This window comes from Buteo buteo, chromosome 20 (assembly GCF_964188355.1).
Source record: "Buteo buteo chromosome 20, bButBut1.hap1.1, whole genome shotgun sequence".
Classification (NCBI taxonomy): domain Eukaryota; kingdom Metazoa; phylum Chordata; class Aves; order Accipitriformes; family Accipitridae; genus Buteo; species Buteo buteo.
In genome coordinates this window covers 7,616,861-7,633,721 of record NC_134190.1, presented here as the reverse complement: position 1 = coordinate 7,633,721, position 16,861 = coordinate 7,616,861, and the positions used below count along the sequence as shown (strand labels likewise).

Here is a 16,861-nt window from a genome sequence, read left to right as displayed (position 1 = left end):
TCCACTCTGAACCTCGTGACTCAACAGGAGGGTCTCCCTCACCCTTTTGCATCTCTGGTCTCTGTGTAAATCATTCTAAATCAATTCTAACTCAATTTTCCTTTGTATGTTTCTTTCACGTAGTAAGTAATAGAGTGAACCTTGCCATCGAACTTTGCTAAGTCAAACTTTTACATTAAAATCACTTTTTGCTAATACCTTTGACAGTGATTCTTTAAGTGATCTAAATCACTCATTTGCCACACAGTGTTATGTACAGTGTCAGATGTCCCCACAACTCAGACTCCGATGGCAGACATTTAGAGCTTTTGCATCCTTGTCTTGAGGTATATACATTACTTTCAGTTTTAAGCATCTCAAAACATTGGGGGGGGATAAGAAATAAAGGAGGTTTAATATTAATATTGTATTAAACCAATAACATGAGATTAAACCCAGCCAAACAGAGTCCAAAGATCTAATAGAAGGTAATTCAGGGAGGGAGATGTCTGGAAAGAAGCAGCAGTGAAAGAAACAAATTAATGGTGTTGAAGGCCTGTTTTGAGAGCAAACAGCCAGTTTGAGCTATTTTGCATGGAGCATGCCACAGGTTTGCCGTACTCCCCAAAACTGAGTTTCTGGCTGAAACGGAAATGCGAGTTTTGTGCAGAATAATGAAGTCAGCATGCACTGAAAAATCTTTCTCCCTATCTCATGAAGAAATCTCAAGTGTTGAGGTCTAGACTGTTGGCGGTCATTAAGAGAGAAGAAAAAGGAGGGTCCGAAACTAATTGGGCCTCTGCAAGTTCAGGCAGGACCTGGCACTCGGCAAGGCTGGAGGTCAGGAGATCCCGACCCTCCCAATGGGGCCAAATGTCCCTCTGCCTTAGCTGAGAGAGGAGAACCTCTCTCAACCTCTTTCTCCCAAGCGTGCCCATCTGAGGGAGACCGACGTGCGACCCAGTCACCGAGCACGCCCTCTCAAAGCATGTCTTAGCTAGGGCGACTGCTTTCTCCTTCAGTTGGAAGGCAACTGGAAAAAAAAAAAAGAAAGAAACATGACTTAAAAGGCTGCAGGAACCTTTAAGAAAACCTAGAGACCTGATGAACCCGATGAAAATGATCTATGTATGTGCAATGACGACCATGAATTGCCTGTGTGAATGTCTGAATAATATTGTTTCTAGATCTCAGAGGGAAAAAAAAGAGGAAATGTTTAGTTATGACTGGCAGCTTTGCCCCAGAAAAGTCCTCCAAAATAAAAAATACAAGCTGCAGACTAATGCAGCTGAAATTGTATCTCTTGCCTTTATAATTTCTGGATATTTTCCATATAGAAATGTTTACATGCTTATGTATATGATATATCTGCATAATTCCCAATTGCATGGCTGGGTCCTCATAAAAGCAGTGCTAACTTCAGCACCCTGAACCTCAACATAAGGATCCTGTTACATTGCCTGAGTGATCACCTGGTGCAATTAATACTGATTGCATGTGTTAGGTTTGATTCTGATGTGCTACACTGGAATTATGACAGAAAGCCACAGATATGAGCAGCTACCAAGACCTGAAGTTAACATTCTCTATTGTCAGATGAGAATAATAGTTTACAGCATTTTTACCATGGCTGAACAGAAATAAGGTGGCATGGTGTCCAACCACATCAACCTGTTTCTGCCCCAGGAAATCCCATTTTCCTTTAAACTTACTTTTAAGTCACATTTTTCTATTCCACATATTTCTGTTCTAAGCTTTTTAACAATATTGGCTAATGTATTAAGAAATTGCTGTTACTAGTTTCACAATTACTTTTGCTAAAAAGATATGAATAGTTACTACCATGTTTATATTATTATTACATCTAAACCTTGCACTTCATTGCTACCCAAAAACAATTCTAGTAACCCAAACACTCTAACTTAAGAACATACCATATCACTGTTTGCCTCTCTAACCAACAAATATGACATCAAAACCTTGTTGGATAAGACAATAATTTCTGCATTTGAACATACATCTTGACTTGTTTTGTGTTGCACTGCAGCATCAGCCAAAGGGGAGGCTTTCGGTTTTGTTGAGGTAAGACAGACCTCTTCACAACTGCTCTTCTGAGCTGTTGTGGGAAACAGCAACCTTAACCTTGGCAGGGCAGGGGAATGGGAGCAGGAGTGATATTTTGCCAGCCATCTCAAGAATCCAACTAGTGTCCAGACTTGGAACAGGTAACAGCTGGAAGACATCTAGTTCAGCATTTATTCTGGATTGGAACCAGCAGTCAAGCCAATCTATCACAGAATTAGACGGAAGTGTTGTCCACGTAAGGGATTTGAGCACTTAGCTAGTAAAATGTGTTGTTCTCTCAAGGATGTTAGAGATTCCTTTCTCTCTTGCAGGGTTTTTGTTTAGGGTTTTTTTTTCTGAGCGTGAAAAACACTGAAACAAAAAAATGATTCAGCATACTGTGTCCACTGTATAAATCAGTATACTTCATTGTTACCACAGGAATGAAGACCTGGAAATTTGTTTTCCACCACCTTGTGATCTGTCTTGCATTTTTATCTGTTTAAAGTAAAGCAGCCCTCTCTTGAAGCAGAATGCTTACATTTGACACCATCAGAGTGCCGTGTCCAAAAGGCTGGCTGTTTTTTGTCCAGCTATAACAGCAGAGAGAGCTGACAAAATGGAAACATTTCTTTGCTGATGGTTGACACCTATTTTGCAGAGGTGGAAACAGATGCAATGCAGAGGAGGATCCAGCTTTCAGGCTCTTAGGTACAAAGCATGCCAAGAAGTTCAACCCTGAGTAATCCTGGGGCCATGAAGAGCCCTGAGCTTCTCTGTGAAGGTTAGATGGCCGAAGACCATGGGCTCCTTCTACATCCCACTTGTCAGAACCACAAAGTTATCTCTGAACTTCTTTTGCCTCACCTCCATGTCCCCAGTGAAGGAATGCACGGTGGAGAAACAGGCTTCCTCTCCTCTGCTTCTGCAAGGGCTTCAGCATCTATTGCAACACAGGTGAGTCTAGCCCGAAGAGACACGGGAGAGGATATCACAGACAAAGTGACTGAGAACTGGTGCAGGGCTTGTATCTTCATTAGTTCTCCATCTATTTTTATGGGTTTGTTTTGGATTTTTTTTTTCCTGTGCATGAAGCTCCCTCAGACATGCCCCTTATCACAAAGGAAGACTCCGCATAATTAATTCTCAACATAATGGTCCCATGTCATAATTAATTTATTAATTTTCTTGCTGTATAACTGTTTCTCTACTTAACTGACTGACTTTGGTAATAGTTCTCTGCATAATTGATTCATATTGCTGTTGATTCTCTCCATTTTTATTTAATACCAGAAATGATTTGCTGTATAACTGCTTCATTGCTTAACTCATTATCTACACAATTGCTTGGTATCATAATTGATTCACTGCTTAACTGTCTCACAGGATAATGAACAGCAAGTAACGGCTGTCCACTTTTCACCACGATTTCCCTTCCCTACATCAGCCTCTCCCTTTCTTTACGTGACAACCCAAAGCTTTCCTGACACCCGTTTTACCCCCTCAGCCCATGTCAAAACGTCACTGCTATCACCAGTCCCCTGACCCTTTTTCTGATGCCTCCAGCCCCCTTTAGTGTCCTTCCCCATCCCTCTCCCAGCTGCATCACACAGAGTCTGCAGAGCTTCAGCTCTGTCTCTCTCGTATATTCACAATGTGGTCTCGCTCCGCTTTTTAAACCTTCATGCTCATCCCTTCTGTCCTCCTTTCACCGCTTAGGTTCGTGCCTGTCCCTCCATGGACATTTTTGCCTACTGACTCTTGTAATCTTTCTTTTGCACATTTATGCCTGGAAGACACCCCTGGACTACACCAGAAAACCTCTACTCTGCCTCCTCCTTGAAATCTTCCCCCAAACCCACACCTTCTGAGCTCCATACAATGCCTGCTACGCCAGAGGCCACTACAGTATTACTGTCCCTTGTATGACAGTGGTAAAACTTTAAAACTGCTGGCAACACACCCAGACTGCTTATGCATCGTCGCACATACCATCACACTGCTCCTGATCCTAATTCTCTTCACAACGTATTACATCCTTCTTAAAAAGCACACGTAGGCTGGTGACTTTGTCTTGTATATTTGCACTGCCCTGCCTGAGATATCTGGGAAAAAATGTAAATAATAAATGCATTTCCAGAAAGTTAAAAAGCCAATGCACAATCATCCTTAGCTTCTTTCCTTCCTGTAGGGATGACCCCAAAACTCCAAACTACTCCTTCCCTATTCACTTGCTTGGAAATTATGTTTTGTTCTGAATATTACGTCAGTAAAAGCCAGATCTCCAAGAAGCAATTAAAAAGCAGCAAGGCAAGTCCTGCCTGACAGTCCCATTGCAGGACTTCTTTAGGAAAGATGTAAGACCAGGGTTGTGGGGACATGAAATTCTTATTTGCAACTTAAATGATTCCCTATGTGTAAAGATAAAGAGAAAAATCTTCTCCCTTACTTCTGTCTTCCTGCATACGGCAATCAGGAGTAGCTGCTGCTGCCCTTCCGTGCCACGAGAATGATTCCTCCTGCCTTTACTACATCAGAGGTGGTGAATACATCGATATTTTGTATATAAGGTAATTCTTAGGTTGGCAGGAAGGTATATTGGTCTAAATTGTTCTCCATTGTAAGGCAGTCAGTTTTGATAGCTTTAAACACAGATGGCATTTATCTGTTCATTCTACAGGTAAAACATGCCTGATGAGAACAAAGCAAGATTTAATATTCTAATATAAATGCCATTTCTTATTGCTGTCAACCATAGCACTTGAATAAATATTATACCTCCTTCCTTCAAGAAATCACAGTAGAGTTATTTCTTGCAATTGAACCAGGTTCCAGGGAGACACATTCTGCTGGTGGTTTCTGCAAGGAGTTTGGTGCATGACCCCATTTTAAGATCCCTGAAATGGCTATTTAGCAACTTAGGGGATCAGGTCAATTGGTTTAAACCTTGCCTGGGTCCTGAGACTTTGAATTAGAGTGGCACTGACAGCCAGCACTATTAGCAGTTACTGCCATCTATGGGTAGGATCATTTTGGCTTTATTCCTCAGTGATTGTGTCTTCGTTACAAACAATATACCTGTTCTCATACATAAAAAAAATAATGGAAGCAATGACACAGTCATCCATGATTTCTCCACTAAAAAGAAGACAAAATAACAGAGGAAGGACTTCACCTGCGCATCCACCTGAAAAGAATGGGAGAAGATTTTGAACACTTAAATCTGCCGTAGACAAGGAAAACAATGACATTGCTTTATTTTCCATCTTGAGCACGCTGGGTGCTGCCTTCTCTTTAAAACCACTGGGGCACACTTATCCCTGATATAACAGCACTGAAATTACTCCAAATGCACCTTATCATTTGCATATTCATTTGGATGCTGTTATAGCCTTTTTTTTTTTTAATCCCTTCAAAGTGGGAAAGCATTCATACACTGGTGACTCTCATTCTTTTCCAGCCTGGGAGGTTTTTAGCTTTTCCCATTTAGAATTGAGAGCAGTTTGGGGTATTCATCACCCCTGACAGCTGTTAATCCCCCTCAACTCTATACAGTCACTGCGTTAAAACATTTGAAGTAAGTAACAGGACTATTCAATGCTATTTTGGATTGCACCTGTGGTCGTTTTAGCCCATTAGTCTTTCTCTGACAGTGGCTAGTCGCAGATGCTTTAGGGGGAAAGTAAAAAACCGCCATAGTGGAAAATTAATGCAAGGGCACAGGAACCAGTCCCTTGCTGTTATAGGTAACTACATCGTAAAGCCCCTTTCACAAGCCAACCAGATCCATCTAAAAACTGATTTCATTTTTTGATCCCTCCTGATTCCTGTTGGGAAGCTTTTCACGGGGACCGTTCTGTTGAGTAAAAACCTTTTAATTTTCAGTCTACGTTTATTTATGGCCACTTTATACTAAAAGTTTCTTTATCAGTAATATTCTCTTGCATAAACAGTGGTTCTTTTTTCTTTCTCTGCCTATTTTTACACTCCTATTTTGTTTACAGATAGAAAAAAGATACCAAAACAAGCTTTGTTTTGCTAAGCTAAAGCAGTGTCTTAGTTTCAGCTGGGATAGAGTTAATTTTCTTTTTAGTAGCTGCTATAGTGTTATATTTTGGGTTCAGTATGAGAAGAATGTTGATAACACACTGATGTTTTCAGTCGTTGCTGAGTGGTGTTTAGACTAAGGTAAGGATTTTTCAGTTTCTCATGCCCAGCCAGCAAGAAGGCTGGAGGGGCACAAGAAGTTGGGAGGGGACACAGCCAGGGCAGCTGACCCCAACTGGCCAAAGGGGTATTCCATACCATGTGATGTCATGTCCAGTATATAAACTGGGAGGCAGTAGGCCTGGGGTGGGGGGAATTGCTGCTCGGGACCTAACTGGGCATCGGTCAGCGAGTGGTGAGCAATTGCATTGTGCATCACTTGTTTTGTATGTTCCAATTCTTTTATTATTATTATTGTCATTTTATTATTGTTATTATTATCATTATTATCCTCTTCTCTTCTGTTCTCTTAAACTGTTCTTATCTCAACCCATGAGTTTTACTTTTTTTCCCCAATTTTCTCCCCCATCCCACTGGGTGGAGGGGAAGTGAGTGAGCGGCTGCGTGGTGCTTAGCGGCTGGCTGGGGTTAAATCACGACAAGAAGCCAATCTCTTTTTAATCACCTGCAGCAGAAAAGACTCTGCACTCCCCTTGATTATCCTGTTGACACTAGGTTGCCAGTTTGAATATGAATTCATCTTTCCTGTATTGCAGTGACCAGAACTGTAGTTTGTGTTTGAAATGACATTATACTCAAGAGTGAATGAAACTTTCCATGTGAACCACTGAAAATACCCTACTTGATACACCCTACTCAGGGTTACACTTGCTGTCCTTGCAGCCATCGCACATTGGTGGGTCAACGATACCTCAGAGCTCATTTTACCCTCCCCTTCAGTTTTGACCTAAAAGTACAGCAGATATTGTTATTAGTCCCTATTTTGCACTTTGCATTACTTCGCCATTTCTGTCACCCCAGTTTTTAAGGTCATCCACCACCTCTTAATCCTTCTCTGCAGATTTCACTGTGACAACCAAGGGGGCTATAACTCCATAGATCAGTGAACACTGTGTGCCTGCAGGGATAAAGTTTTCAGGATACTAACCCTGTAACCTTCAGCGCGTTTCATTTATAGTCTCTAAGTAGGACCTAATGACTTCCATGGGGCAACGCATAGATGAAAGCCAAGCATTAAGCAAGTTAGAATCATGAGATAGCAGAAAGTTGTTCGTCCTGTCCTCTCCTGGCTTGTGACTACGCTGCTTATGCCTCTTCGTGCAGGAATTAGTCCCTGACGCCCAGTTAGCAAAATGGATAGCTCTGAAGCTGCTGCAGCCTACTGAAGCTGCCTCCAGAGCTCAGTGAATCTACCTGCTGGTTAGTATAGAACAGTCTTAAACACGGAGAAGGTTGAAACGGGGGATCTGGAAGATGACACTGGAAAGGGGGGAAAAATGAACGAGTTGACATCTGACACAAGGACAGAAAGTCAGTTACACCAGATCTCTGTAGCCAGCTAGCAGTACTGACTTTGCTGCCCTTAGAGAAGATGAAAACGGGCACTGCGCGACAGCCAGCACGTGCGGGTGCATTTGACCCTGAATGGGCTGACTCCAGGTGCAGTCGCAGCCTCCATCTATCCCAGCGCTTCTTGCATACGTTATCTGCCACCGTATCCAAGTGCAGAAATCAACTGCAAAATGGAAACCGGCAGATGATCTAAAAGGAGATACTTCAGTAGTCACGGTTTTGCCTTTCAATTGCCGTCGCAAGCACAGGGGTTTTAAAGGGATTGTTGGAGAAAGAATGTGAAAGAAAATACACTGCACCAATTTCTGAATCATCCGTAGGTGAAAAGAGAACTGCCTGCAGACTCACAAATGTCAGGAATTACTGCCGTGCTGATGCCAGGCAATGTGCATACAACAGCCAAGCAGAAGCAATGCACATTAGGCAAGTTTCTGCTTTTACTTGCAATGAAAACAAACACGGCAGTGCGGGTGAGCCCACCGATGTCCTCGAACTCGTACAAGTGGTTTGGGAAACAGCTATTCATGTAGGCTTAGTCTGCAAGTATAGTAATATCTTTCTGATATACTGAAGGAACATTTATAGTTTATTTTGTAATAACAGCGATGGCTTCTACCATTCTGCTTTATCACCACAGCAGCTGGAGGGAACTGCTGCTACAGATGCTGGCCTTGTGTACCTGCATTGTCCCAGCTGCTGTGACAAGCCCTGCGATGTGCCACGGTGGTTCATCTCCTTTTGCATTTATATAGATACACCTGAGTGATTCCATCGTCATACTGATTTACTGTAATTATTGATTCTGGTAAGAAGAAAAGGTGCCGCATGCTTTTGGTGAAGGTGTACGCAACAGAAAAAATAGAGTCGCTCTGAAGGAAGTGCTGCCTGGAGAAAATGGCAGCGGGTCGAACTGATTTCTCCTCGTATTAGTTCCCTTCAAATATTAAGTACCTTTGTTTCAACAACGGCACGTAAGGAAGAAGTACACCCATCTTTTCAGCAAAACTGAAGGCACAGCAGACTTTACCCACTCTAGTGGTCACGGCAATTGCTCAGTGATTAAGGCTCCAGACTCTTGGCTCCATCGAGTTGCCTAATTGTGCAAATTACTTGGTTCATTACTTTGAAACCCAAAATCTCAGCCTCGTCCCAGAATGATGGGGTTTGTCTGAAATGCACTTTTCTCTACTAAACGTCCATCTTCGCCCAGAACGAAGAACGAACGACGTGCTTCAGCAAGGGCTCGGGGGTCGGACAGGAGGTACCGGGCCGTGCCCGTCCTGCAGCACCAGCCCAAACCTCCCTCCCCAAATTCTCCCTTTTTTCACTTAAAGGAAGGACGGAAATAGCGGTGCCGCTCCGCGACGCCTGGTAGAGCCTGGGCCACTAACGGCTGACTCCCGGCACCTCAGGGCCGAGGCCCATGGAGGGGGGATGCCGGTTTCGGTACCGGTGCCCCCGGGAGGGCACCGGGGGACTCTCCGCCTCCGCCGGACCGGACGGAAGCACCACCCACGCAGCCGGCCCGCCCGCGCCGCTCTTCTCTCGGCGGCCGCCCCCTGAGCCATAAAATCAATCGCGGCGCGAACCCGCCTCTTCTGCCACGTGCCGGAGGCGGAAGTGAGATGCCGGGGCGGCGCGTGCTCAAGCCATGGCGTTCCAGTAGCGGCGGCGGCGGCAGCAGCAGCGGCGGCGGTTTCCCTCCTTCCCACCTCTTCCGTCGTCGGCACCGGGTGGCGCGGCCATGGCCAGGGGCCAGGCGGCCGCGGCCACGGCTGTGAGCGGCGGGAGGCGGGCGCTGCTGCTGCTGCTGCGGCGGCGGCCGCGCGGTGCGGACGGCGCCTTCCCGCCCGCTGCCGCCGCCGCCTCACGTGACGGCCGCGCGCCCCCCTCCCCCTCGCGCCGTTGCCTCGGCGACTGGCAGCGCCCGGCCGCGCCGCCGGCCTCCGGGGCGGCCGTTACGGCCGTTAACGGCAGCGCCGGGTGGGGCGGGCGCGGCGGCGGGACCGGCAGGGAGAGGCGGCGCCGCGGGGAGCGGGGTGAGAGCTGGGGCGGGAGAGGGTCCTGTCCTCCCCTCCCCTGACGCGACCCCGGGAGTCCAGCGGCGTGGGGGGGGCCCCCCGGGGGGAGATAGGGGCCTGCGAGGGGTGCGGGGCCGTCCGCAGGGGTGACTGCCCACAGCGGTTAGCCCGTGTTGATCTTGAGGTATTTTCTGCCCGGGTGTTTTAAAATATAACGCTTTTGGGGACAGGGAGTTCTGCCTCCCGACAGTTTACCTCATGTTGCGTCTTGCGTTCTCTCCGTCGGCTCGTTTATGCGAGTGTCTGTGTGGAAGCTACACTGACTTAGATTTAGCGCTGAAAATATTTTCTGTAAAAAGAGTCAAGGGCAAATTGTGAGCGGTTACCTTTTCTGTAAAGGGCAACCAGTGAAGGTTTGCTTCTTTAACAGAGTCTGTGGATGTAGTCCTCAAAGCTTTGAAGTGCTCACAGCTTCCACCGATTATGCTGATAATGGTAAAGGACCAATTTTAAGAGCCTGACAGTTGGCGGGACTTTTCTTGGACATTATATCCTTGGAGAGCATCTCACAAATGCAGCAGTAGCGTTGCCTTTTACTTTCGAGCTTTTATGCATAGCGCTTGCTAGTCAGATACCTTTTCAGTTTCAAGCAAGCTGCGATAATCTCAACGCACTGTCTAATGGTTTGTCATAAATGAAAAATATTTGGGTAGCAAGGAAACTCCTGGAAAGCAAACATGTTGATTAAATATTCTTTCTTAAAAATAACTTGTGTTTTTTTAATCTTTTTTTTTTTTTTTTTTTCAGATGTAAGCATCTCTGCATCATCATCCTTACAAAGCAAAGGGAATGTTTCCTTATTGGGAAATAGGAAGCTTTTTTTTGACACTCATGCGCTGGTATGCCTCTTGGAAGAAAATGGTAATTTGCTAGAAATGGGTAGCTATTTTTAATGTCATTTCATGGGTGGTTTTTTAGTTTACAAAGTTTGTTACTTCTTGACATGTGATGTTACAGCTTCAGTTTCATGGATTTTATTTTTTTTATATATACTGGGTAAGAACGTGTAGGTTTTTTCTGCTTCCAAAAGGAAACATTGAGCTTATAGGTTTGATTGGAATAGTTTATTTTCCTACTCATAATTCAAAATGCTAAAGAGAAATCAAATTTTAAGAATTGAGAGTAAAAAACAGAGTTTTCAAGGTAGTGGTTTAAAACATATTGATTGGATTCCTACATATTTAGTATATAGCACCTTGAATGTGCAACAGTGTTATAATAGGATTGATTATGGCCTACTATGTAAAATGCGGCGGGGGGGAGAGGGATATCTCTTCGTTTTGGTGATGGCAAAATATTACATCAGCTCAGCTATTGAAAGCAACTTGGTCTCAGACCCTGTAAGTGCTTTCTAACGCTTAGTTTGAAACAATCATGCTTTTGTAAGTGTTTCTTTTCATAATGATTAAATCTCGTTCATGACACTTTTACATTTTGAAAGTGGAAGAGTTGAGAGTGTCTCTAGGGATGATGTTTTACAATAGTTCCCAATATATTCGGTTTAAAAGGTTTCTAATAGAGACTTAGAGCCTGATCGGCCTAAAATCAGAGCAGTTAGCACTGTTTTCAGTTGTTGAGTTTTGCACATCTTCAGTGGTACTGAAGATTTATAGTATACTGAAAGTAAGCATCTGCTTTTCAGGGTCAGAATTTTTGCTCATAGAAATAACCACGTGAGAAATGACATTCCATAATACTTCTAGAAAATTTCCGCTGTTTATCCTGCTGATACTGTAATAATGCTGTACTACAGAAGCAGCTATACTATCTCACAGACATAATTCTGGGGTGGGGGAACTTGGATGTACTGATTGTGTTCTTTTGTTAGTGCTGAATCAAGAGGAGTATGTTTTATTATCTTCCATAACTGACGTTTGTTTTAACTTGGTGCTGAGTATTAACAAGTGGCGTTTCTGTAAACCATCCAGATTTAGGTGTCTCTGAATGTTGTTGCATTTTGTTTTGCTTAGGTTTCACTACTCAGCAGTCGGAGGTCATTGTATCTGCATTAGTGAAAATTATGAACACCAACCTGGATATGATTTACAAGGACATGGTCACCAAAGTACAGCAGGTTAGATCAGAGACAATGGTGGGGTTAGAGTAAATCAAAACCTGGTATGCCTGCTAATGAAATATGTGTTGCTATTTATTACTGTTAGAGACTGCATTTTAAAAGTTTGAAGGTGAAGAAGAAACATCCTTTGTATCTATTGGCTAGTGAATTTTGTCTTGAGTTTATCAAATATTTACCAAAGTGTTGTGGTGGACATTGAGATTTAGGTACTGTGAGTTGGTATGCAAACCACAGGTAGCTTTTTTAGTTTCAACTTTATTGTAGCATGAAGTAGAATTACTGAGGAGGCTTTTAGACATAGGAGGTATTCAGTGCATGGATTTGAATAGTCACAGCTCCTACATATATTCTTTTGTACACTTGTAACAAGGAAGTGCAGATTCCCTCAGTTATTTCCCACCCCATTATGTGGTACCTTTTTATTTACCTTTGTGTCACAGTGACATTTATATTGTATTAGAATTGAGCTGAATTTTCTTTTTTAGGGCTTGATTGGTGTAGTTGTATACACTGATAAGATATAGGTACATGTATAGTTTGGATGCTGATATTGAAATCTATCTCCTTGTTCATGGTATCCTCTAAACCTACCCAGCATATACATCGTGGTGGCAGGAGGTGAAAACTTGCTTGGAAATAGACTGATAATGCTGAGTATCTACAGAGATCCTTCCTGGCTATCAGGAAATTGTGTACAACTGAACTGAATTGTTAGCTTTGACTTGTGAGGGAATGATTGTTTTAATGAATAATTGGGTCTGGAGGCAAGACTTTTTCTGATACTGGCCATGATTTTTTGGGGGCCCTTTGTCAGGTCATACAAAGGTAGATCCATGTAAGGAATTGGACATGACAGTGTTGAATATTGCCACATTGAGCTCTTGGGCATCTGGCTCCAGAATGAAACTGAAATTCAGAGTAAGGCATGATTCACTACATGTGGAACTTAAGCATCTTTGAATGGGATTCGCAGTATCTGGTATGCTGGAATTCTGACACGTAAGCTGGTCAAACAGACCAATGCTGACAAGCAGCATAGCTGAAGTACGACCTCTGGGGCTGCTCTGTGAGGCTGGGGTTCACAGCCCCAGGTCACCTTCTGAATGCAAGCTTTAACTTATTTTGTAGTAACTAGGGTGCTGCCTTAAAACATGAGAAAACAGCAGCTGCTGTCTTTATAGGATAGTAGTCTGGGCAGTAGGGCATCTCATTAAGAAGTGGGATACCTGGATTTTGCACGACCTTCCATCTAGGGAGGTTTCAGCCCATCCTTCCTAGCTTTTAGAGTCCAGGCAAAGCGGGCGTGGGAGTGCTGCCGCCTCCTGTGCTGAGTTTGTTCCACAGTCAATCAGGGAATGCAATGTTAAAGGGACTGTTTCTCCCATGGTTGATTGTATTTTACAGTAAGCAGTCTACAATAAGCAATCCAAACCTGCTTCTATGCTCAGCTTTTTTGAATGAAAGTAAACACATTTTCCTTTGTTTTGTTCTGAATTAAATGCTGCTAGTGATGGTAGATGCTTTGTGAGACCCTCAGGTGACTTTCTGCCATTAAGATTCAAATGTGCAGGTTTGTACAGCATGTTAAGATAGAAGCAGCTCAGGAAGCCTGTATGCCATGAACTCCAGGCAACATGATAAACCTGTACTTCCTTGTAGTCTTTGAATGCACAAGGGCTTATGCAAAAAGAGAATGAAGAATTGGAAGACGATTTGGAACATTGTGGACGTAGCTATTACCATTAGGCCATAGTTGGATATGTAAAAGATAAAGTATTACACTGGTTAGATAAAACCTTAGGGAAAAAGAAATAAGTGTGTATGTATAGAGATGAGGAAGAGAGAGTATGGAAGATTCTGTACTGTTTTCTGAGTTCCTGAAGAGGGAAGAGAACAAAAGCAAGCTGGAGACAACAGGGAGTAAGAGGAGAGGTTTCCATGGCAGTACTCTTTCTGTAGACTTTTAGTAATGTGTCCAGTACACGGACACATTTTTTTAGACTTGTGGTCAGGTAACCTGGTGAGGCATCTCCAGATGCCACTTAGAAATATAACACTGCAAGTTAGAATAGTATTTCCTGACAAAAGTGAAGTTAAGAGTGCTGTGTCAGATTTGTAGAGTTCTTAGTCCAGAATCAAAAGTAAGGGACTACTTATTAGAGGGAGATCTTCAGAGAAGAGAAGGCAGTCCCTCTTTGCATGTGTGGATAGTGTAGGATCTAGAACAATGTCTACAGACTTTTCCATCCTTGAAAGTTGCAGAGGATTCTTGTTTGTCTTCTGTCAGCTCAGTATAACAGACTGAGAAGAGCAATTAAAACTAAGTACAGTGCATGATTCTGAGTAGTGAAGCAGAGTGAGCCCCCCTGCAGGGGGAGGTAAAAAAAGGAGGTTATTACAAAAGAGTACGGTTGCATTGAGGAATTTGGGTCTGAAAGCCAGCTTTCCTCATTTAGCTCAGAGACACCTCTTCTCTCCCTAATGCCTTTGCTAGCTTAAGAATTTGAAGACTTGGAATAAACTATTAATTGAATTCTTCTGATCTGTGTTAGCACTGCTGATTTTGCCAAACATTACCAATGTTTGAGCTTAACTTGCTTATTTTGTCACTGTCACTTAATTTATCTTGCTTTCTGAAAGTCAGATAATCAGTCTGAAATTGCTGAATTAAAAATTTCAGGGTACAAAAATAGACTATCATATCTGTAGGCACAGATGAGAGAAAGCATTATAGTTATGATATGTTCTGAGGTTTTTCTTCCCTCTTTTAAAGGAAATTGCGCTTCAGCAAGTAATGTCCCATATTGGTGGTGTGAAAAAGGACATGATTATTTTGGAAAAAAGTGAATTTTCAGCACTTCGTTCAGAAAATGAGGTAAGAATCACTATCTTGGAAAGTGCTATTCTAGCACTAGCTTATTTTTTCTAAGGATGTAAAAAAAGCATCTTGAACCCAAGGGGTTGCCTGTGGGACAAGTATGCTTTAACACCTTCATTAATGACCTTGTTGATGGGGCAGAGTACACCCTCAGCAAGTCTGCAGATGGTACAAAGCTGGGAGCAGTGACTGGTACACCAGGCAGTTGTGCTGCCATTCAGAGGGACGTCAACAGGCTGGGGAAATAGGATGACAGGAATCTCATGAAGTTGAACAAATGGAAATGCCAAGTCCTGCACTTGGGGAGGAATAGCCCCAGGCACCAGGACAGGCTGGGCCTGACCAGCTGGAAAGCAGCTTTGCAGAAGAGGCCCTGAGGGTCATGATGGATACCAGGTTGACCATGAGCCAGCAATGAGCCCTTGGGGCAAGGACCACTAACAACCTCCTGGGCTGTGTTTGGAGGGCTGCCACTGGGTCAAGGGAGGTGATCCTTCCCCTCTGCCTGGCACTGGTGAGACTTCATCTGGAGTGCTGTGTCCAGTTCTGGGCTCTCCAGCACAAGGGAGATATGGACATGCTGGACAAAGTCCAACAAACAGCCAGAAAGATCAGTAAGGATCATCTGACTGATCATCATGGAGCATCTGACACATGAGGAAAGACTGCGAGAGCTGGGACTGTTTAGCCTGGAGAAGTGAAGGCTCAGAAGGAATCTCATCAATGTGTTCAAATATTTGAATGGGGGGTGTAAAGAAGATGGACAGGTTCTTTCCAGTGTTGTCTGGTGACAGAACAATAGGTAATTGGTACAGATCAAAATGTGGGAAATGCTATTTAAATCTAAGAAAACCCTTTTTACTCTAAGGGTGGTAGAACACTGGAACAGGATACCCAGAGAGGCTGTGGAATCCCTATCCTGGAGATATTCAAAACCCAACTGGATGCAGCCCTAAGCAACATGCTCTAGTCGTCCCTGCTTTGAGCAGGGGATAGGACTGGATGGTCTCCAGAGAGAGTTAATAAAAGATGCTACAGCTGTACCTGTTTCATGTGTCTTTTGAAAGAGATAAAGTAATAAAATAATTTGGATTAGAAAGGACCTCTAGGGAACATTAGGTAGTTGTAGGCTGCAGTATGATTGCCATTTAGTCATCTTTTCTTAAAGCTGAACAAACCCATCTCTCTCTTTCCTCTTCTCCCCTACCCGCAACACAGTGTGCTCCAGCCCCCCATCATCTTCATGGCTCTCCAGCGGACTTGCATGTCAACATCTGTCTTTTACCAGGGAGCCTAAAGCTGGACACAGCACTTCCAGTACAGGCTCACAAGTGCTGAATATGGGGAAATAATCACTTCCTTTGGCCTGCTGGGTTTACTCTTGTTAATACCATCCTATGCATTTGGCTGCCTTTACTGCTGTGGGACACTGCTAGCTTCTGTCTTGTGCTGTTGTTTGGAAATGCACAGTACTGAGTAAACATGCATGCGTATACACATGCATATGTCTCTACATGTGCTGAGGACATAGAGTTAAACCATGCTCAGCCTGCCTTCCTCTTCACATGGATTATAGTCATTGCTACTGATCATGCAAATTCATTAGTATTTCTAGATTATGTGGGTTTATATACAGTAATAAAGTGTACAATTTTTTTCTACTCTCCCAGAAAATAAAACTTGAACTCCAGCAGATAAAGAAGCAAGTCATGGTAAGATACCATACCAATATAATTAAGAATTAACACCTGTCTAGTTTGCTTTAAAAAAAAAAAAAAAATTTGCTTTCAAGATTTTATTTTAAAAGCTGTGCTTCATTGTTGTGATTGCAATTGACGGTACACTGTGGGCTGCAGCACAGACAATTTCATGCATGCTTCATTTATGATGACAGAGAACTGTGAATGGTACAAGAGGTGAAGAAAAATTTAACTGCAGATTTTTTTATTTTTTTTTACTTACATGTCCTTAGTTCAGATTCAGAAAGTGGCTGCCATGTTGTGGTTAAGGCTGAGTGAAGTTCTGCATTTAGGCCTGCCTGTTGCATGTAAAGATGCAACATACTTTGAAAATTACAGCACTTGCTAATTGGCTTGAGTTTGGGGGGCGGGGGGAGGGGGTGTTGTTTTTTTCTCTGAAGACTTATCTGTTAGCTGTCAAGAATTTAAATAGCATTTAAATGGCTTCTTTAGGCTGCTAAGT

At 43.3% G+C, this 16,861-nt stretch overlaps 1 protein-coding gene across 4 annotated transcripts in view; it reads left to right on the top strand.

Moving 5' to 3' along the window:
• The first annotated feature begins 9,263 nt into the window (after positions 1 to 9,263).
• Positions 9,264 to 16,861, top strand: part of MCUR1 (mitochondrial calcium uniporter regulator 1) — a 37,165-nt gene continuing 29,567 nt past the window's right edge. For all 4 annotated transcript variants that reach the window (XR_012653726.1, XM_075052212.1, XM_075052211.1 and 1 more), the window contains exons 1-5: positions 9,264 to 9,662; positions 10,452 to 10,565; positions 11,675 to 11,778; positions 14,555 to 14,656; positions 16,330 to 16,371. Coding sequence is in view for 3 of the 4 variants with exons in the window: in XM_075052212.1 (XP_074908313.1) it covers positions 9,368 to 9,662; positions 10,452 to 10,565; positions 11,675 to 11,778; positions 14,555 to 14,656; positions 16,330 to 16,371 (657 nt within the window). In the remaining variant the exon portion in view is untranslated. The remainder of the gene's footprint in view (positions 9,663 to 10,451; positions 10,566 to 11,674; positions 11,779 to 14,554; positions 14,657 to 16,329; positions 16,372 to 16,861) is intronic.